Source organism: Ahaetulla prasina, chromosome 1 (assembly GCF_028640845.1).
Source record: "Ahaetulla prasina isolate Xishuangbanna chromosome 1, ASM2864084v1, whole genome shotgun sequence".
Classification (NCBI taxonomy): domain Eukaryota; kingdom Metazoa; phylum Chordata; class Lepidosauria; order Squamata; family Colubridae; genus Ahaetulla; species Ahaetulla prasina.
In genome coordinates, this window is record NC_080539.1 from 258,602,838 (window position 1) to 258,625,434 (window position 22,597).

General features: G+C 37.8%; 1 protein-coding gene across 4 annotated transcripts in view; it reads left to right on the forward strand.

The window, feature by feature from the left end:
- B4GALNT4 (beta-1,4-N-acetyl-galactosaminyltransferase 4) overlaps positions 1–22,597 on the forward strand; it is a 231,899-nt gene that overhangs the window by 153,623 nt on the left and 55,679 nt on the right. For all 4 annotated transcript variants that reach the window (XM_058156264.1, XM_058156256.1, XM_058156272.1 and 1 more), the window contains exons 3-6: positions 6,421–6,531; positions 16,321–16,416; positions 17,417–17,507; positions 17,957–18,057. In XM_058156264.1, coding sequence (XP_058012247.1) covers positions 6,421–6,531; positions 16,321–16,416; positions 17,417–17,507; positions 17,957–18,057 — 399 coding nt within the window. The remainder of the gene's footprint in view (positions 1–6,420; positions 6,532–16,320; positions 16,417–17,416; positions 17,508–17,956; positions 18,058–22,597) is intronic.

Consider the following 22,597-nt stretch of genomic DNA (forward strand, 5'->3'; position numbering starts at 1 on the left):
TCATCCAGCCTGATAAAAATTCATAGAATGAAAGCTCCATAAGCTGAGCCTGACATACCTAAGAGCTACTGATGTGTCTTTGGAGACAACCCCACCTCTGCCAGCAAGTTAAGGATGCTTTAATGGCAGGTGAATTTAACAAAGCCGTAATGTGATTAGCGCTGCTGCTCTATGAATAGGTAGTGGAAGCAATGATTGCAAGTGCCATTTACTTCCTATTAATTATCACCCAGGCGATCAATAAGCATTTCTTTGCTGCTTCCTGAGTAAATCAGTCTCAGTTCAAAGTTGAAGAGGACATATTAAGGAAAGGAAAAAAATCCGCAACACAATCCTGTTCTCCAGTTTGGTTTGGAAACTGAATAAAAGTATGTCACGCTGTCAGTTTTGATACTGAAGATCTACAAATGATACGCAGGTATAAAAAAAAAGCAGCTTACTATTTGTATATGATTGGGAGGTGCTGCAATATATTTGGCATGCTTGTGTGAACTCAGCAGCAGGTGAAATAGCTTCATTCCATTCCGCATTGCTTGATTATTTATTTGCTTATTCATTGGATGTCTGTTCCACGGTTTCTGCTAGAGCTGAAAATAAAATAACAGGCTAAAGCTTTGGACTCTGGTAAAGGAGTGATTAATATTATTTGGTGATGGTGATTAATTTATTAGATTTTGATCCTGCCTTTCTCCCCCTTGTTGCATATGGCAAGGAAACAAACTAGCACTCTGGGCCCTATGAAGGAATCAGTTCTAGATTTCAAAGGTACACTTTTACTTGGGGATGGCAACAACAGCAGTAATCTAAAAGTAATTCAGAGATGCCCTTTTCTCAAATGGGCCACTATACACCAGACATGACGTCATCCCAAAGGCATTGTGGGAAATGAAACTGAAGGATCACCGAGCCAGCTGCTCAGGATGGAGAACCAGCCAAGTGACAAGCTGGTGGGTCCTTGAGATCCAACAACTGCCCATGCCAGATTTATCCTGGCATGAGAAGGAATGACAGAATGGATTCCATTTGTCTGGTCCCGAGATTTTGACATTACTGTAGAAGTGCAGAAAGGAACAACCATCCCTTTGGCTCTCTCATCGCTGAAGTAATGCCAGCAACCAGTAGTTCAGCAAATTCTTTCCATATCCATTTAAATCCTGGGAGTTTCCAGGAAAGCTTGTATAAGATTGCAGAGAATAGAAGAAAAGAAATTTAATAAGACCATTTTGGTGGGGGAAGAAAAGGATCAGAGTGTGATATCCATAGATTTTTTTTTTTAAAAAAATCACATTGCCAGCTGCGACTGAGTAAAGAAAACATCCCTTTTTATGGATGTCCTTTTTTTTTTTAAAGATGGATCTTCACAGCACTCATTTTAACACCTTTCCATCCCCCTGCACAGAAACCACTGTTAACTGTGGATTTTAAACTATGGGTTTAAAAATGAGCTTTTCTCATTTTTGGAGCTGGTTTATTAAATGTAGTCTGGTAGAGCCCTAATGCCTACGATAAGTAATTAATTAATACACAAATTGATATCAAAAAATTGCTATGTTTTATTCTGCTTTTCAACAGAATAGACTCCAAAAGTAGCTTAAAATGATAAAATGGAATAGAATAGATGCTGGGGTAGAGGTGGCCAGAAGCCCCGACCTTCAATAGAAACTAAAAAATAAAATTAATATGAGAAGGGAAGACCAGCGGAAAAAACAAGAGATATCATTTTGACAACACCGTAACTGTAATTTGTTATAGGTCAACTTAGAATCTGGTCAATCTTCCACTTCTTAGGGGTATAGTGGAATTGAAAGGGGAATGTAATTTCATGGTGACTCTTATCTTGGCAATGAAAGTTAAATTTGTGAAGAGCCCACCAAAATCACTGCAGCGGGGGAAAAGGAATTCATGAAATCTCCCTATACTGTGTTTACTCCCGTCTGGTTCTATGGTAGGGGGGAAAAATAGAATTCTGGGAAAAATGTGGTATTTATTTATATTTAGAATAAGAGCATTCATTTTATAATATGGTGTGTAATTTGTGCACAATATGAGGAGTTCTTCGTGATCCTGTCAAAGATTGTTGACTTGGGTGTATCTGTGTTTATGATGTTAAACATTTAGTGCTACAAATGCATTCAACAACAAATATATCTACACCAGTGGTGGGTTTCAAATTTTTTTACTACCTGTTCTGTGGGTGTGGCTTAGTGGGTGTGGCATGGCTTGATGGGCGTGGCTTGGTGGGTGTGGCAGGGGAAGGATCCTGTAAAATCCCCATTTCCTTCCGATCAGCTGGGACTTGGGAGGCAGAGAATAGATGGGGGCGGGGCCAGTCAGAATTTTTATTACCGGTTCTCCGAACTACTCAAAATTTCCACTACCGGTTCTCCAGAACTGGTCAGAACCTGCTGAAACCCACCTCTGATCTACACTCACAGGAGCATACGGGTATAAATCGGTCAATATCCGTGACCTGTATTTTGAATCTGATGGAAAAATTTTCTTTTCTCTGACCCACTTCTGTTAACAGAAACCAGTTTTAATCCTGGGGGGTCAAAAATAAGGCTTTGCTAAACGCCTTTTCTCAAAGTATTAAAGCAGTTGCATCATTTAGATGCACCACTATTTCAAAAAACAAAATTGCAAGAAATCTACATCCACACCACCAGATTGCCAAAGACAATTTTGAATCAGCTGCGTAAGTCTGTTGCTTCTTTTGGATCTTTTCTATAGCTCTGCTATTTTTTTTTTAATGAAGAATTGCACTTTCTTGATAAGTGGTGCACTTGAAACTGGCAAAATAAAAGAGGCTGCCAGTTTCCTCCACAACCCGTCGCTGCCACCTTTCATGTCTTTGTTTTTGTTGCACGGATGCTTTCATGTAGGAAGTAGAAATAACAAATGTGATTAACACGCTTCAAATCCTTCAATAATGTACAACATTCCAAAAGAAGAATATGGAATGTGCACAATCGCAAGTGGCAAACATACAATAAGTTTTTCCAGATTGCCAGTTTTTCAGCTTCCTAAAACTTAAAAATATACATTCTATCGTCTCATTGTTCCCATCAGCAATCTCTTTCCACTTATGACTGTATGACTATAACTTGTTGCTGGCAATCCTTATGATTTATATTGATATATTGACCATCAATTGTGTTGTAAATGTTGTACCTTGATGAAGGTATCTTTTCTTTTATGTACACTGAGAGCATATGCACCAAGACAAATTCCTTGTGTGTCCAATCACACTTGGCCAATAAAAAATTCTATTCTATTCTATTCTATTCTATTCTATTCTATTCTATTCTATTCTATTCTATTCTATTTAAATGTTTCCAACTTGTACTTACGTTTTTCAAATCTATTTTAATACTAAGATATTATCATCAAGGGCATGATTTTATTTTTGGAAGTATGAAAAGTTGGAAGAGTTTTTCCCTTTTTTACTTTCAAACTGGGCAACAGCTGCATATTCTATTCTCTAAGGCTCTAAGCTTTGGACCACAAGTTTACAAAAATCCCTTATCCTCTTTCCATAAGAAGAATGATGCGCCTCTCTCCACCCCCACCTCCACCACAAAAGATTTGCAATTTGTCTTTATCTCCCCTCTAAAATTCAGCTCTCTGAGAGGATGCTGTGGGTGGTAGTAGTTGGGAAATGGGAAAAATGATTGCAAAAACAGCAATGTATCATTTGCCATGGTGATATAGCAGCACACCTGGATAGAAGAGCCTGGATAGGCTTTCTAATAGGGGCATGACTCCATTTAAACAGCTTTCTGAACAGCTGTAATTGTGGAGGCATTTTACTCAAGTGGGAAGTAGGCTGAAAGAAGATCCATTTTTAACAATGTATACCTGAATGCCAGAGAGTTGATTGAAGATGCTGTCTATGCCCAAGTTTGACCACACAGGGGTTAAATAGAAGACAAGACCTAAACTAGCAGGGGCAGTTTTCCCTGCAATGGAAAACAGTCCAAACCCCTCCCCCCCCCACTTGCAAGAGTGTGGCTGTGAACATAATAGTAATACTGCTAATGTTAAGAGGTTAAAGCTAAAATCTTTTTTTTTTCTCATCAGGAGAAATGTGGTAGGAGAGAAATCTTATTACAGATGGGAAGGCTATGGTGTCATGAAAACCGCCCGAAGGCAAGGCATTTGGCTGGTAGATTAATATAGCTGTCTGGAAGTGTACAACGTGTGTTTGTCTGTGGTGAAAAATTAATTGGCCTTAGGTTCCTGCAGCATGAGCATGAGGCAAAATAGACATGAATAGATGTGATTGCTATACATGAGACACATATTATTTATTTCATAGAAGTGAATGCATCTTTAGGGATGTGACACAAACTGTTGCATTCTGCTAGAACATACCCATCAGTAAAGTAAGCTGGGATAAGGGTTGATATATTTTTAACCATTTTCCACTGCCTTATCTTTTTAAGGATACTTTCTAAGGATACAGAGTATGATATAGTATCAATAATTATTCATAATTCATTAATAATGGAAAATTGAGTACATAGCTGAGTATTTAGTAAAAGGCAGTAATCAAATACACATCCCTTACCTCCTCTTTTCCATAATAAAAGTCCCTCAATGGGCAGCACATATATTTTATAAATAAATAAAAATAAGGATATTAATTCAGACCACTCAAAAACTGGTAATGGGAACTCTGAAATTGTATCTGCACAATGAAAAGGAATCTAGAATCAGGTGAGATCTAGATTTAACAAACCAAAAATAAGAAACTAACTTGTATCTGGATTCCAACAGAAGAAAATATATGTAGCCCAGGGTTGGGTTCTTTGTGATCTCTGAGCTTGGATAGTTTGCTTTTTTTTTTTTTTAACCAGGCTAGGTAGCATCATTAGTGTAAGGGAACAACACACTAATGTACAACAAGTAGTTGAAGTAGTTCTGTCCATGCACAGTGTCTTCCTCTGGGAGTTAAACTCATCTTCAGATGTAGACAACAATCTAAAGGACTTCAAAGTCATACTGTATATTTGCACAATCTGAGTAGAACTCACTAGAATGTTTGTTTATTCAATTTACGTGGCTGCAGAGTTCTTATTAGAGCAGAGTTTTTGTCCATTTCAACTTTACTTTTTCTAAGGTAGTCTTTTATATCCTAATACCTTCTCAACATGTTAGACTACTTCCTAGTATTCCCACCGGAGAAGATACCACCTTCCCAGTATTTCCACCTGGAGAAACACCACCTAGAGAAGACTTTTTTCTATTATGATGTAGCTCAGTTCTGTAAACAGCTCCATTCTCTTTCGGAGATCTGTGGCAGTTCTTGTGAACAACAGAAGCTCACATCTTTCTGTGTGTTTGCCAGAAAGATAGAACATCTGTCATTTCAGACAGCCAATCCTTTTTATGATAGATGCTCATGAATGAGATCAGAGCCACCGATGGGAGCAAGTGCTTCCAAGAGCCACAGCTCACCTTTACATCCTTCTAACCATTGCACTGATTGCCTCAGTGACAGCTACAGTTTCCTCATAAGGAAGAAGCTGGTGAATTAGAGGCCAGGTGTAAAAGTCCCAATCCTGCAGAAAGCAGCCACCTGCCTCCATCTTTAGCTGGTACAGGCATTTCAAACAAAAACAAAAACCTTTGCTACTGGAGGGAAGGCCAGGTGTGACACAGCTAATCTTGGGATGTTTTCTGTCTCCTCCTTCATCGGTGGCAGCTGGCTGAGAATTAATTCTGTCAGAAGAGGAATTTGACAAGGTGTCATTGATCACAAGCTAAGGCTTTTGTTTCCTTCTTTGAATACCCTAATTGCCTAAGTAATTTGTCTCTTTATAAGGAAGGATGGTTGACATAAGCTGATTGGGCAGGTTTGAGTCATTTCCTGCTGATGTGTCTAATCTGGATGTCTCTCTGAATAGACCTAGAATATTTTCCTCCTCTGTTGCACTCTTTCTATATCTGCTGTAGTGATAGATTCCTGTCCATAGGAAGGTGGTCTAGAGCAGGGGTCTCCAACCTTGGCAACTTTAAGCCTGGAGGACTTCAACTCTCAGAATAAAGCTGGCTGGGGAATTCTGGGAGTTGAAGTCCACAAGGTTGGAGACCCCTGGTCTAGAGCACAGGTGTCAAACTTGATTGTGTCATGTGACATATCGTGACATTTTTTGCCGTTCCGGAGCTGGGGTGGGTGTGGCCTGCGTGTGAGGCATCTGACCCGTGGGCCACCAGTTTTACAGGCCTGGACAAGAGTATCTCATTCAACACTTGCATTCTATTATTATCAACCAATTTTCTCAAAACTTTTGTATTTGGCACTGGTATCTTGGAATTATCAGGCATAATTCCAAAAATATGTTTCTTTGGTCTTTTAGAAATGATGTCCTACTTAATTTTTATTTTATTTAAAATTTCCCTTTTTTAAACTTACAGGTAGAAGATCAAGAAGTTCATGGGTGGTTTTCTAAAAGGTATAGTCACGACAGAACTGGAAGAGCCTCAAAACCAAATGTAACAAGCCATGTTCTGCCTTGGAACGAGGAGGTAAGTGATACTTTGGCCCAGAACAACTACAGGGAATGTATTGGTTGCCAATACACTTCTGGTATAGTGGAAGGTGATGGTTGTTATTTTTGAAGTCCAATATGATTGGTACTTGGTCAAGTCATCCAACGTCATCCAATTTCCAAAAGCCTTTCCCCTGTAAGATTTGAGAGGGAAGCAAGGGAACAATGTACCTTAATCAAGTTCTCCATGCCTATGGAATACTTTATTGCAAAAAGTTAGAACCTCTGGCTTTTAGAAGCATAGTTCAAAATGGAATTGTTCTGGAGAATATTTGGCAGCTCATGTAGATAAACTTGATAACAAAGGGGTCATTATTGCTATAAGATTTACTCTATGTTGTAGAATTTATTTTTATTGGATTCTGTGTAAACCAACAGGCCAACATGAGATTAGTGGCATACAAATACTATGATACATAAATAGACTGTATATCTAATTTGTCTATGCCCTCAGCGTTTATTCTGGAATCGGTTTGTAGACTATCAGGCACAACTTGGCTAGTGTAGATATCTTATTATAGATAAGAATGAGGCTAAGTATAATAGATGTTTATTCAATACAAAGCCTGTATATATGCACCAGAATTTAAATTCTAACTTTTTTTCATTCTGTATTTGGTTCCTGCTATGCCAGTTATCATTCCCATCAAGAGGGAGGGAAGGTAATTTAGAGTTGGTGATTTTGCAGGGGGAACATTTAGAAAGTCTTATTAAATGAAACATTGAGGTCATTGAAACGTTGGAGCTAACCCAAATCATGGTTTGACAAATCAGCCAGAGCAGCCTGGTTTGTAAATGACACTAAGCCACAACAGCTTCAAAATCACATAAAACCAACATCAGCCTAAACATCTGATGTTTTATGTGTATCAGCTTGATGCAATCCGCTGAAATAAATGGGAAGTGTAAAAGAAAATTAGAATATTTGCTCTGTTTCTATTCTGATGCTTTCATAGAAGTTTCATAATGGATTTCAGCATTTGATGTCAAGCTTACATTCCCTGCCAAAAGGCTGTAACAGCCTGTGAATAGACTAATTCTTGGCTGAGGAGACCATTGTTTATGAAATGATCTTACAATAATTGAACCTTTCCTGAAGGTTTATGTTCATAGCGGCTAAACAATGTTTTTAAAAGCTGCCAGGGAGGTTCTACAATTAGTTCAGGCAAATAAATAAGATTTAATTGATTCAGTTTCCTCCTCTTTGATCCGGCTCACCTCCTGCTGAATCTTTAGCTGAGATTTATTTACAGGATTTGGAATAATACTCTTCATTGCAACACAGATACTTCCATCTGGGCATTTCAGATGCTGTTTGGCTGTCATTATGACAGGAAAATAGGCAGAGAAGCTATTAGAAATGCATCCCACTGGGATTGGCCCATCCCACTTGTGCCGACAGAGAGGCATGTTGTGAGCCCCATCGGTCCAATTATTCCAGCTAGTGGGGTCCAGGAGAAAGGCCTTTTCTGTCATTGCACCTGCCCTCTGGACCTCTTGTCCCCCACCCCACCCCCATGTGAGGTCCACCTGTACCCTCTTGACCTGCAAGTACTCTTTGGATTTTACTCTTTTAAAATCTTTGGATTTTAGTGGTTGGCATTAATTTATTTTATGTACTACTTCAGCTTCAACTGTAACAATACACGAGCACACAATAGATTTAAGCTTAATGTGAACCGCTCCAAACTTGATTGCAGAAAATATGACTTCAGAAACAGAGATGTTAATGCCTGGAATGCACTACCTGATTCTGTGGTCTCTTTCCAAAATCCCCAAAGCTTTAACCAGAAACTATCTACTATTGACCTCACCCCATTCCTAAGAGGTCTGTAAGGGGCGTGCATAAGAGCACCAGCGTGCCTACCGTTACTGTCCTAATGTTCCCTTTAATTGTATCCAGTTCGTATAGTTATTACATACTTATGCTTATATATATGCTTATATATCGTATAGTTATTTCATGCTTATGTCTAGATACACTGTTGTGACAAATAAATAAAATAAATAAATAGAATAGAATAGAATAGAATTTTTATTGGCCAAGTGTGATTGGACACACAAGGAATTTGTCTTGGTGCATATGCTCTCAGTGTACATAAAAGAAAAGATACGTTCATCAAGGTACCACATTTACAACACAATTGATGTGTTATACAATAATATAATACACAATATAAATAAATAATATATATATATATAAAGCATCCTGTTCTCCTGGGATGTGTCACAAAGGATAATAAATTTAGTTACTTGCTTTATTCAGTACTTAGGTTTGCACAGGAGACTGATCAGCATCTTACATTAACTTCATGCAAAATAACAATGGCATGATGTGCGTTGTATTTAATGAAGCATCAGTTCTAAAACACCGGCTTTTATGATACTCTGCTGGGTTATATCAGGGATTTACTTTTATATTATTCCATCTCAGCCATATTTTTTTTTGTTTCCATGATACTCTCAGCTCCTATGGCTTTAAGGAAGCTTGTGGCCAGTCCTCTATTTCAAGTATTACAACGATACCTAGGGAGCAGCAGCTGAGGTGTGCCAGCTGAAGGTTGAATGCAAGAAGGACATTATGAATTACTGTTTGGATGGGATTATCATTGCAACAGAGATGTTACGAAAGGGAAAGCCCATTTTCAACAAGGCTGTGGATTCAGGAGTTGCTGTAATTCATAATTGTGAATGGTGGATGTGGGTTGACTGCAATGACCTCTGGGTTTGACCTTCAGCTGGAGATGCCAACACTCTTGGAATCAAATATTACCCATATTATGTGTAGTAGCTTTTTCAGTGTCAGGAGGAAATAGAAAAAAATGTTTTCTCAGCAGAATCATTTCTGTAAATTGACTTCTTTTGTATGAGTATGTTTGGCACCACCTCATTATGATTTTTAATAAACTGTTGAATAACATTTTATTTTATCTGGCATTTTGAACAGGAGTTAACTGATTTAATCTTTTCATAGTCTTTTATACATAATTTTACATTGTTTCTGTTACATCTGAAATACTGGATATTGGTTTGTAGCTGGATGTTTTCAAAATCTATTTATATATATATATATTAAAGAATTCAAAAGGAAGATAAAAATATAAAGCAAGAAAAAATCAACAGAAATCTTAAAGTGCAAGAAAGAAAAACAAGCAAAAGAGAGAGAGAAAAGGCATACAAAGAATGTACTGCCAATTTTCTATACAGCAGTTATAAGTATAATTATATATTTACATCTTACTCTATGGTTACAACAAGCCACTCTTCTTTCTATAATCTGCCCACTTGTTGTAAATTCATTTTTTTCTGTTTTACACAAAAAGTCTAAAGGGTTTTCCAGTCAGGGATAAATGTTGGTACTGTCTTTTCTGTGATTAAAAGAAAAATCAATTTAGCCATCTTATCTACTTCCATCATTTTCATCAGCCATTTCTCACTGTGGGTAGTGCCGAATCTTTTCATCTTTGTCTGCACAATAATCTCACTGCAGTTATTATAAATGGAAACAAAGTTCCATGACTTTTTTTCTAACTGTCCATCAGTACCCAAAGGGGGAAAAAACTCTGGTTTCTGTTGTACATTAATCTTTAAAATCCTCTGAATCAGTGTGTATTTGAATCCCAAATTTTCTAGCTCTTTTTACCCATCCATCAAACATGATAAAATGCCTCTTCTTGTTCATATTTCCAATATAAATTTAACATAAATTTATACATTATAGACAATTTCTCTGGTGAAGTCTTAAGAATCTTTTCAAAGTCGAAATGATTTTGTGGGGAATAAGTTATATGTTGATTTTGTTCTAAGATGCTTAGAATATGTGTGAATATATGCTAAAGAGGGTTAATAAATTTTAAATAACCGCAGGCCTAAAGGACCTCTATAAAAATGGGATATCCAGTTTTCTTGGAACTGCACTAAAATGATACCTATCTTGTAACTTCCGGAAATGTATGTCAAATAACATTCAGATGGTGCAGTTAGAGGTAATAGCTTCTTTTTCTTTCTACTATCAGTGGGGTAAAATAGCAGAGGGCCATTTCTAAGTAGCAAAGGAACTTTTCTATTCTCTGCATTTCTCATTCATGTACGTCTGCTAACTTTAAAGGTGCATAACATACATGTTTATCCATGATAGAGCCCTATTTCACATGGCTCTATATTACTCTAGAAGACACATCAAGATTATGTATTTGAAAGTGCCTTCAAGTGAAGTTCCCCATGTTAAAGAGTGCCTGGATGTGATAGAGAAGAAGTATAATGCTAACTTCTCCCTGTTACGTAATTAAATGAGTAGTTGGTGAAATTATTATTTTAAATTTATTGGCCACTAAATCCAATAGACTCTGCAGCACACAACACTAGAAACACCCCTATTAAAACAGATATTGAGTTTCCATGGGCCCCAAACTTATTAAATTATAAATAAATTCCTTTTCCATCGAAAAATTGTCATAATGTTGCTGATGCAAAGCATGAATAAAAGTACATTTTTATTGTGTCTTCAGTATGCTATCATATTTTATAAACCAGAATTACTATGGGGATGCCAATAGTAATAAAGAATAAATAAAGTCTTAAGTTGGTGGCAGTGCTTAACTAGCAGAATGAGCCTCAGAGGGTAGAAAGAAATTAGAAAGAAATTACAAAATAATTAGAGAAACATGGGGTGAAGATACACAAGGACAGACATCACTTCCCTTCGGCTTCCTGGTTGACTAACTGTACTCTGGACTCGTTGCTCCTGTGAGTGCCCCCTGGTGGATCCGGAGGAAATTATAAGGATACTGTGCTTGCCTGAGGATTTTAAAAAATTTTTTTTTTTAAATGGCAAAAGGTCAGAGACCAACTGCTGGAGAAATGGAGAGAATTCTGGAAAAGTTATCTAATATGGACAAGAAACTGGATGAAATAAGAGCAGAAATTGTGACTATCCAAAAGGATTTAAAGGATACTCAACAAGTCTCAGCAGAAAATAAGCAGAAAGTGGAAGGTCTGGAGGGTGAGATGCGGGCAGTGCAGAAAAGAGGAGGCGACAAGCAATGCTGTGCTTGGACTACAGATGGATAAAATGTCTTATTTTCTTAGGTTTCAAAATTTGGAAGAAGTGGACCAAGAAGACTTGAGAGATGTTGTGACTAAACTGTTGGGAGAATTTCTTGGGAGAGGTGTTGATTTTATGAATTGGGATGTGGATCGAGTTTATAGAGTTAATTCACAATATGCACGCATGCAGTTCCTAGAGAGGTTCATGTCAAATTTGTGAAAAGAGAGACGAGAGATGAAATTCTTAGAAAACATAGGAGTGGGGCACTGACTTATAGGGGCAGGGAGATAGCCATTCTGAGGCAGATTCCCAGACAGGTACGTGAAATGAGAAAGAAATATTATTTTTTATCAAGCAAATTGTACCAGAAGGAGTGGGCTTCAGATGGCTGATGCCAGAGGGATTGATGATTTTCCGGGAGGGCATTACGAAAAAAATTAGTACAATTGCGGAGGCTGCGGCCTACGTGGAGGAACACAAAGCCCTCCTGGATTTAGATGACCCAGGAATTGAAGAAGGGGAGGTTATAGACCATGGGGCGGAGGCGGCTGCCGCTGTTGCGGCCCTGGGGTTGGGTCAGGCTGAACCCAGAGTTCTGAGATCCAAAACTAGGAAGTGACAAAGATATTTGGTATTGTGTTGGTTTTCCTTATTCTCTTTCGTATGATATTCTGATTATTCTTGACCCTTCCTTATTGTGTAAGATTGAAACTTAGCTACTTCGTATCACCTGCTTGCCATATGGCTGTTGTATGTGTTTAAAATTTTGAGTAAAATTCTTATCATGTATAAGAAAAATGAAAATTTACCATACCTGATATGTATTTGCATAAATTTTTTTTGACCAATAAAAACTTTTTATAACAAAAAAAAAAAAAAAAAAGATACACAAGGACAGAACTAGCACATATGTTCACCATAGTCTTTAACCCTGGCAATAAGACGCTCGATGTGAGTTAAGATTCTCTGACAGAACATTCTCGACCTTCTTATAAAACGGTGATCTCCATACAACTTTGAGGTTACTGTACTATAATGTTTTGGTTTAATACAATTATCTGTTGGATTTGGAGCTGTTTTTTCCAGTGGACTTGTGTTGATAAAAACAGCTTGGGAAATATGCAGCAGTTGCCAAATATCTTGCTCTAGCTGGACAGACTTCCTCTTTTTAGCCAAGACAATATTTGGATGGTACAAATGATGTGGCTTGATGATCAGTTATGTTTAGTACCAATATTGGCTTGGATAATGTTAAAGTGTAGCTGTCAGCAGTAGAAAGAGGCCATTACTGTCCATGTGGCTATGGCCAACTGAGTGGGTTTGAATTATAAAAAGGTAATATGCTCAGTGGCTAACACGCTGAGCTTGTCGATTGAAAGGTCGGCAGTTCTGCGGTTCGAATCCCTAGTGCCACGTAACGGGGTGAGCTCCCGTTAGTTGTCCCAGCTTCTGCCATCCTAGCAGTTCGAAAGTACATTAAAAAATGCAAGTAGAAAAATAGGGACCACCTTTAGTGGGAACATAACAGTATTCTGTACACCTTTGGCATTTAGTCATGCCGGCCACATGGCCACGGAGATGTCTTCGGTCAGCGCTGGCTCTTTGGCTTTGAAAAGGAGATGAGCACCACCTCCTAGAGTCAGGAATTACAGGAATGACATATGTGGAAGGGAAACCTTAACCTTTACCTAATATGCAGGTAGGCCCCTGTGTTTCTAACACAGTTCTAAGGAGGGAGGGCTGTTCAAGGTGGAAACTGGTGATGATCTTCCCTACAGATCTGAGCCCTTTCCTTATGGAAGGTATGGTAATTATAAATCAACTATTTTATTAAAACTCCAGCATCCAGGCTCAAGGCTGACTCAGCCTTCCATCTTTCCGAGGTCAGTAAAATGAGGACCCAGATTGTTGGGGGCAATATGCTGATTCTGTAAACCACTTAGAGAGGGCTGTAAAGTGGCATATAAGTCTAAGTACTGTTGCTATCTCAGCCTCTTCAAGGAGGAGTTCCTAATGATGGGCTATGAGCATGCACTTAATGCATTTAAACGAAGTATTAAGTATCAGGATATGTCTGTTTTACCCAAGAATGTTTTCTTGAACAGTGAGATATTTACAGTATATACCTGTCTCTAAAATTTCAGAGGACATTAACTTTGGCCATAACGTTCTGCCCACAGCAGTTCTGGAGGACCAATACAAGAAAGTTCCATATGACCTGAGTCTGTGCCCCTGTAGACAAGGGGGCTATTGAAACTACAGCTCATATCCTGTGTATTGCCCCCTCTGTAGGGATTCATAACACCCTACCTGATTAAATATCCCAGAAATTCTGATCGCTTTTATGTACAACTATAATTGTATGATCCAGTTTTTCTACGTTTTGTTACACTGTCTGTAAAATTAGGCAGACCACTGATTATTTCACCATCAATTGTAATATATTACTATGCCTTGTTCAGTTTTGCTTTATTTTAATGTTTAATTTTTTGTGCTGCTCCATGACCGTAATATAGATTGGCAATTGACCAAAGGGCAGTAAACTGATCTGGCTGTCCAGGAGCAATAGTTTTCATTTTATATTTCTTTGTCTAATAAGAGAATATCATATCTGTTTTCCCATAACCAAGGCTGACTGGAATGAGCCTAGATCATTGTTTCTTGTCAACTTTAAGCTGCATGGACTTCAATTCCAGGATTTCCCTACCAGCATGCTGGCTGGGGAATTATTGGAATTGAAGTCCATACAGCTTAAAAGCTGCCAGAGTTGAGAAACATTGGTCTAGGTAATATCACTATTGGCTAGAGTTGAGAGGCCTTAATGTGCTCCTATACTTTATCAAATATGTCAAGTTGCAACTGGCTGTCTGAAAATATAGCACCTACATTTGTTTTCACCCCTGCTTTGTTCAGAGCTGGAGACTTCTAAGTTTTCAAAAAGGCATTATTGATTTCTAAAATTTAAATACCCAGCCCATTTTTAGGCTAATATCACAAGCCAGTATGCAAGTGATTGTTCTACATTCCACATTCTTTTATTTTGGTTCACATTCCACATTCTTTTATTAAAGTTAGGGGATTGTCTAAAGCCAGAACTTTCAGTTATTCAATTGTTTATGTGCTGATTAAAAAAGGGCTTCAATTTAATTTTTTTAAGATATACATTAATATTTATCCTTTAAGGAATCTCATATTTATCCCAAGTACATTTTATTTAACATATTTATAACTTACCTACAATGCAAGGATATTGTAGTAGATTTATACTACATAATGCATTGTACTGATAAAGGAAAGTATTTGTAGTTCAGAGTTGAAATACGGAGTCTTTGGTGCTCTCTGAGCTTGGTTGTTTTCATGCAGACATTTCATTGCCCAAACTAGGTAACATCATCAGTACTAGTAAGGAATGGCTCTCAATTTATATTCTAGTGGTTTGCCCTGTCAGTGTTGTTGGGAATTATTTTGGAGGTCCTTTGGTTGAGCTGTTTACTGTTAGCTGGTTTGGCAGTTCCTTGATTGGGACATTGTTGAGTTCTTGATGGTTGGTCTGATGCTCACATCATTGATCTGATGTTAATCTTGGTATTAGTCTATCCATTTTGTTGGAAGATGTTGTACAGATTGACTCAGTACAAGGTTGACTCAGCCTTCCATCCTTTATAAGGTAGGTAAAATGAGGACCCAGATTGTTGGGGGGGCAATAAGTTGACTTTGTAAAAATATACAAATAGAATGAGACTATTGCCTTATACACTGTAAGCCGCCCTGAGTCTTTGGAGAAGGGCGGGGTATAAATGTAAACAAAAAAAAAAAAATGATGATCTGTTTCCTTTTTCTGCTGCTCAGGGTTGCTGCACTGTGTTTGTCATATCTGAATAGAGCACTTACACAAGAACAAGCCAAGTCCAAAAACACTAGAGACGTTCTGGAAGCTTGGCACTCTGACAAATTGGCTATCAATAGATACAATACATATAAACAATATCTACATACTCTGCAGAAGAGACAATGAACAAGCCAAAAGGGAACAAAAAGATCCAAGCGCCTTATCACCAGCAATCAACACCCAGATGAGCATAGATGAACACCAAGATTAATCTCAGACCAACAATCAAGAAGTAACAATACCACAGCCAAGGAACTGCCAAATAAGATAACACTAAACAACCCAGCCAAATAACCTCCAAAATCACTCCCATCAATGCTGATAGGACAGGCCACTAGAATATAAACTGGGAGAAACCCCACTCTTAACTAGCACTGATGATGTTACCTAGTTTGGGTAATGAAACATTTGCAAGAAAGCGACCAAGCTCCGAGAACACCAAGGACCTCTCATAATGTACAGTATTATTTTCATTAGTAAGTGCCCGGTAATATTTACCATGTAAAATATGGAGTGATGCTCCATTTTCTTCCGTTTAATGACATTCATAGTCTTCCTTTTTTCCTAACTGATGAATATTATCAATAACGTAGGTGTCTACCTGGCAGGAGAAAGATGTCTTACATACTAATCTTGTATTTAACAACTCCCATACCCATTTAACATTGGTTTGGGGTGATACAAGCTAAAATTCAAAAATTTTGAGAACTCAGGTTCTTTATTCTTATTTTTTTACATACACACACCTGCATGCCTATACATACACCATAAACTATAAAACTGCCAGAGAATGTATGTATAGCCTAAGTGATGCCATTTTAATTTTGCAGTACAAAGGGAGAGCAAACTTGCATGTATTTGAAGATTGGTGTGGAGGAGCTGTGGGACATCTAAGGAAGAATCTGCATTTCCCCCTATATCCTCATGTAAGTATAATCTAGTCTCCAAAAAGATGCCAATTCTTTATAACTTCCAAGAGAGTGTGTCTTCTCTTTTTCTATGCAGTAAATATTCTTAAGCACTTCTGAAGTGAATTTACATTTTGTTAAATATAATTTGGCTATATCTGAATGTTAGTGAATGCCAGTAATAGCTTTCATTTAATAGTATTTTTCATTCATTCAGTCAGTCAGTCGGTCAGTCAGTCAGTCAGTCAGTCATCCATTCACAGCATTTGTAAACTGTTCCTATCATTCTGACTCTTTGTATACAACAAAGCAAGAAAAATCAAAGTATACAAAAATAAAATAATCACAGCCAGTCTTTTCTCTCGGGTCCCATCATGATTTGCTGGGCTACAGTTTCTCCTAATTAAAGATTGTGCTGTCCAGAAATTATTGAAGTTGCAGTTCAGTACAACCTATGGACAGAAAATTGAGTAAAAATATAGTTTATACAACTTCCTGTCCCTATGATTGTGGCCAAATATGGGAACTCTCACAAAATTAGAATCTGATAGAGGAAGCTGTACAGTAGTGTGGGAAGATCAGCAGTACAATAGAAATTCCCACTTGACTTTATTTATTCTTATAAATGATGCCTTTAGATTCTTACAATAGTCACTTTGCTAGATGAGTGAATGAATTTTATAGCCAAAGGCCAGCAATGTAAAAGAGCTTAGAAGAGGAAAACACGAAGACAATCGTGCAACACATAATAAAGCAGACAATAACACTAAAGTAATAGGACATTATTTACTGTATCTGGAGAGAAAGTTTAATTGGCATTCCCTCACTCTGCTGATGTCTTGTGTAATGCTTTGAATTTGCACAATACATAGGAGAAGCTCATATATATAAATTCTGTTTTCCAGTGTGCTATCGCAGTGAATACAATTGGATAGCATTTGTCCAACATTCCACTTTCCCACTGTGAAGTGGAATGTTACATGCAAAGAGTCTCTTTTTTTTCCTTTCTGACTTTTAGACTCGTACAACAGTAAAAAAGTTGGCTGTGTCACCCAAGTGGAAAAATTATGGGCTACGTATTTTTGGCTACATTCATCCCTTCAAAGATGGTGAGTACAATAACTTCTCCTTCAAGGGCAGAGCTTCCTTTCTGGAGTTTCTGTCCCCTAGCTTCATGCCAGAATATTTTTATTCAAAAAATCCCCTATTATTGCCTTTCTCCCACAGTCTCACCCTGGGCATTGTTGTGCAGCTCCAGAAGAAGCCAGATTATCTAAGTAATGATTGTAACACATTTTGCTCCTCAGTGCCCTTTCCAGGTCACAAGTTTCATGCCTTCAAAAAGCTTATGAGACTTTTGAATAAAGTATTTCTTTCTCGCCCCCCCCCCCACTTCTTAAAAATAAACCAAACAATAAGGCACTGTCACGCCAGGTTTTTGAGATCAGACAGTAACATTTAAGATGACATGACAGTATAGGTAGCCTAGGACAGGAAACAAATTAAAATTTTAACTTTCCTGCTTTTATTAGCTAAATTCTCTTTCCTTGTCTTATAGGAGATTTTCAGTTTTCTGTAGCTTCGGATGATAATTCTGAATTTTGGCTCAGCTCTGATGAGACCCCAGCCAATATACGTCTGGTGGCGTTTGTGGGCAAGGTGGGCAACTTTTGATAATAAGATGATGATAAAGGTGTCATAGCAGCTTTCCATGGGTTGATGTGCTTCTTACAGCCTTCTTACAAACAGTACCATTTGGCACCATCTCTTTGGTTCCTTGCTGAGAGAGTTAAATGTAAATGAAACCGTAGTGTTGCCACTGGGAGACATATAAACCTTGAACCAACTCAGCTGTGAGTTTTACATCTGGAGGCTGCATAATTAAAACCTGGATGTATTGTACAAAATTCAAATATGTCTGTTTGAAATTCTCACATGTTGCAATAGTGTTATTTTATATGCAAGCCCCCTTCTGCTCCTGTGGTTCACAGCTTGAGCCCATTTGGTTTCTTCACTAACACTGCCTTGCATTGTAGGTCTCTTGTCTATGGCTATAGCACAAGGTTTATGCTTATTTCTCTCCGTTCATTTAGAGTGAAAATAGAGTTCTCATTTCCATACTATGTATGGAGAGTCTATTTACCTCTATGTTAGAGAGTAAAGAAATGCTGGAAATAAGACACGGTTTCCCATATAAAGGAGGAAATTTGCAGTTTGATTTCAGGCAAAATGCTTTGGTTTATTGAGTTAGTTAATTAGTTATTACATTTATTTATGCACTGCCAAGCTCCCAGATTCTGGATGATTTACAAATTAACTATCGTAAAAGCATCATCTAAATTCCCAAACAATTACTCTGTCCAGCTGCTAGACCAAATCATCATAACCCAAAACACCAATCAAATAAAAATAAAGCAGGAGCCCAGTGTCACAAAAAAAAAAAAGTTTACTAAAGCACTCATTATTTTGTAAAAGGTGATTAAACAAAACAATTCCGGCAGATTGGAGGAAAATCTGAATTAGATCTTTGAAGTTAAATTATTCCATAGCATTAAGGCCACCAGAAGACAGCTTCTGGGTCTGTGACTCCTTGACTTTGACAGAGATCAGGACCCTCAGCATCCCTTCCTTGCATGCATGTATAGGTTGGACAGCATCCAATTAGGAGAGGCAGGTCCTCAATTAACTTAAAGCCAAGTCACAAAGGGCATTACAGATTATGGGGGGAAATTGGATTGGCTCTGGAAAACTAATAGTTACCACAACATCATTTTACAATTCTTACTTTTTTTTTTTTAATTTACATTTATATTCCGCCCTTCTCCGAAGACTCAGGGCGGCTTACATTGTGTAAGGCAATAGTCTCATTCTATTTGTATATTTATATACAAAGTCAACTTATTGCCCCCCCAACAATCTGGGTCCTCATTTTACCTACCTTATAAAGGATGGAAGGCTGAGTCAACCTTGGGCCTGGTGGGACTAGAACCTGCAGTAATTGCAGGCAGCTGTGTTTAATAACAGGCTTCTTACAGCCTGAGCCACACCGCGGCCCCTACTAACCAGGCAATTGCATTTTTACCAACTGAATTTTACAGATAGAGATAACTCCCAGATAATAGTCATTTAATTGTTGGGTGTGATCATATGGTAAGGTTTCTTTACTCAGGAAAGACTGCAAATTGCACACCAATTTCAGATTGACAAGAACTCCTCTGGTCCTGGTGTCTATCTCTTATTCTAGTAGGACCTGAAGGTTTTCAGGAAATTGCCTAAGCCACAGATCTTCCTCTTCAAAGGGAAGTGTAATTTCCTCAGATCTGTTAAAGGATCAGAAATAAAGGAGGATTCAGTCTGAGCTATGAAGTCCCTTACAGCATAAGACAAAGACTTCTCTAGCACCTCTGATCTGGCCTAGGATAATTTTATGCAACTGGGTATTATCATCAGTGGCCGTTGAAGGACCTGAAATCTAGGAGGGCATATATCTAGCAGAACTATATTGCCTTCTTCACCTGATCAGGTTTTAGTGATGCATGCTGAGTCTGCCCATTCATATGCTACCAGGTCATGAATGAAAAAGGTCTTGTTATGAACAAACTTGATATTTACTCAGACACCCAGAAGTTCAGGTTCAAGGGTGAATATCTGGGAACAAATGGAAATCTGCACCAAATTGTGCTTCCTCTTTTTCCTGTAACAGCCAACAGCCAACTTTTGTCAAATCTCTCTCTTCATGTGACCCAAGCAGTTGGGCACCCTATTAAAATCCATTCATACTGTGAACACTTTGCTGTTTTGGGAAAAAAGTAGCATAAGAAGCATTAAAAATGTACAAAATAAGTTCAGCAGAGAAATCTTCAATGTTTGTGAGTTTTAGCTCAGCTGTTCAGCTTTAAAATGTTTGAAAACAGCTAAATAAGTGCTTCTGCCCCCATGCTGTCAACAGTCCCTCTGTAGGTTTTTCTGAATCTGAGAAAAGTGCATTCCTGTGCATTTACAGACAAAAATGTAATGGACAGAGAGAATTAATGCAACTCCTTAGGCTATTTTGATTTGTACAATCGTAGCGCTGTTTTGCTGTTCAGCAAAATCTGTATCTTTGACAGAGGCAGCAAAGTTATGATAGAGGCGTCAAGGACTGCTCATTCAATATTAGTGATGTGCTTATATTTTAAATACTAATGGCATGTTACACCTTATATGGAATCAGCAAAATATTTCAAAGAAAATGTTGGATCTGTGAAATAAATCCAGAGTTGTCTAACTCTGCCCTTAACCTGGCTTCTCACGGATAGGATTTTTTTAAATCTGGAAACCTAAAGGGTATATTTTGAGCAGTTAGAGAATTTGGTAATACCTGCTATATAATATTTAAAGGTGGAAATGTGCATTGTCTTTTATTTGAACAGAATTCTTACACACAATGAGAATGGTGTTCCTACTTTATCCCCTAGTTAACAGAACTATTATACCTGGCTACTTTAGTCTAGCCACTCCTGGTCTAATGCCTTCAGGAATTGCATCTCTCCAACTTACAGCCAGCAAGATCAAAGACACATCTGGACAACACCAGCTAGGGCTAGGCAGATCCAAGCAAAGAAATGACTTCAGGCAAAAATTTCCTGTGCTTGGAGTTACTTCTCTAGGATTCCTTATTCCAACCAAGAATATGAGAGGAATAGAGGAATTTGCAAAAACTCTTAGTTACTTTCACAATTGTTTCAAGAAGCCAGGAAGGACTGGGTTATTTTTAATAGCAATGTGAGCAAAATGGTTTTGTGCCAGAAAAAGATGTGAAAGGGTTAAACTACACTTCCTGCACCATTTTTTTCAGCCCTGAATTAAAGCCTCTGAATTTGCTTGTCAGTAAAGAGCAAAGAAGAAAGAGAACTCTTGGGAGAAAAACACATACAAATACTGTATGTATGATTAATAGTTTGGTTCTAAAAACATTAGGAAGTAGGCAATCGCTAGGAACACTCTTTCAAGACAGAGAAGTTTTCATAGGAAATTGATCAGATTTCATATCTGTTTTCCCTTCCTCTGAACATGTGTTTTTATTGCTTATCTCACTTATATTTCAAAGACTATCTCTCAAACACTGGGAAGTTTTGAAATCCCCAGGGTGTACCAAACAGATTTATAATCTGTGCTTTTGACATTCTGTTAACAAATTAAAGCAACACAAAATTAAATCTTCCTTTATGGTCATATTTTAAACTTGCATGGCCAAGTCCCAGAACAGCCGTAGTTCTCTCAATGTGTATTTGTAATGGATGCACAAAGGCCAGGGTCAAAACTTGCACATTTATGCCCCCTTTCACATATAAGGAATACCCAGACCTAGGATCAATGCCACATCCTTGTGTTATGAGAACGCTGTGGAACTTTCTGAAGCTATCGCCAGCTGAGATTATTAATTTGCAGCTTAGTTACCTCATAACAAATGCTTCAAAGGCAGTTTAATAGCTTTTCGTCTGGGTGTTCCACTGCTCTGCCCCCTTGGATTTTTCCTCTCCTGAAGCCAACAAGCTGTAGTGCTCTGTCACCCCCTCCCCATTTTCTTTAAGAGAAATTGGGAAAGCAGATTTGTTGTTACTTTCACAAAGCTACCATTTTTATTCCCTCCCCATAAATGCAAATACAAAGCAGGGAAAATGAGATTGAGAGGGATAGGATGCAGGCTGAGTATTGGGTTTCTTGTAATTTCCATACTGTTCCATCTTCTATGATTCCAACTCTAGGTAGCAGAGATGGGAATGCTAACAAAGACACAAGTGAATTTTCTAAAAAATCATTTCTATTTATTTATTTATTTATTTATTTATTTATTTATTTATTTATTTATTTATTTAATCAAATTTTTATACCGCCCTATCTCCCGAAGGACTCAGGGCGGTTTACAGCCCGATAAAATACAAATATCATACAAGGTAAAACATTAATTAAAAAACTTATTTAAATAGTCCAAAATTTAAAATTACAATTAAAATGATAAAACCCCATTACCTAAAAATTAATAACTAACCCCAGTTAAAATTAAGTAAAACTTTTAATCCAGTCCCGCTTGGATAAATAAATGCGTTTTCAGCTCATGGCGAAAAGTCCAAAGATCAGGCACTTGGCGTAAACCAGGGGGAAGTTCGTTCCAAAGCGCAGGAGCTCCAACAGAGAAGGCCCTACTCCTGGGGGCCGC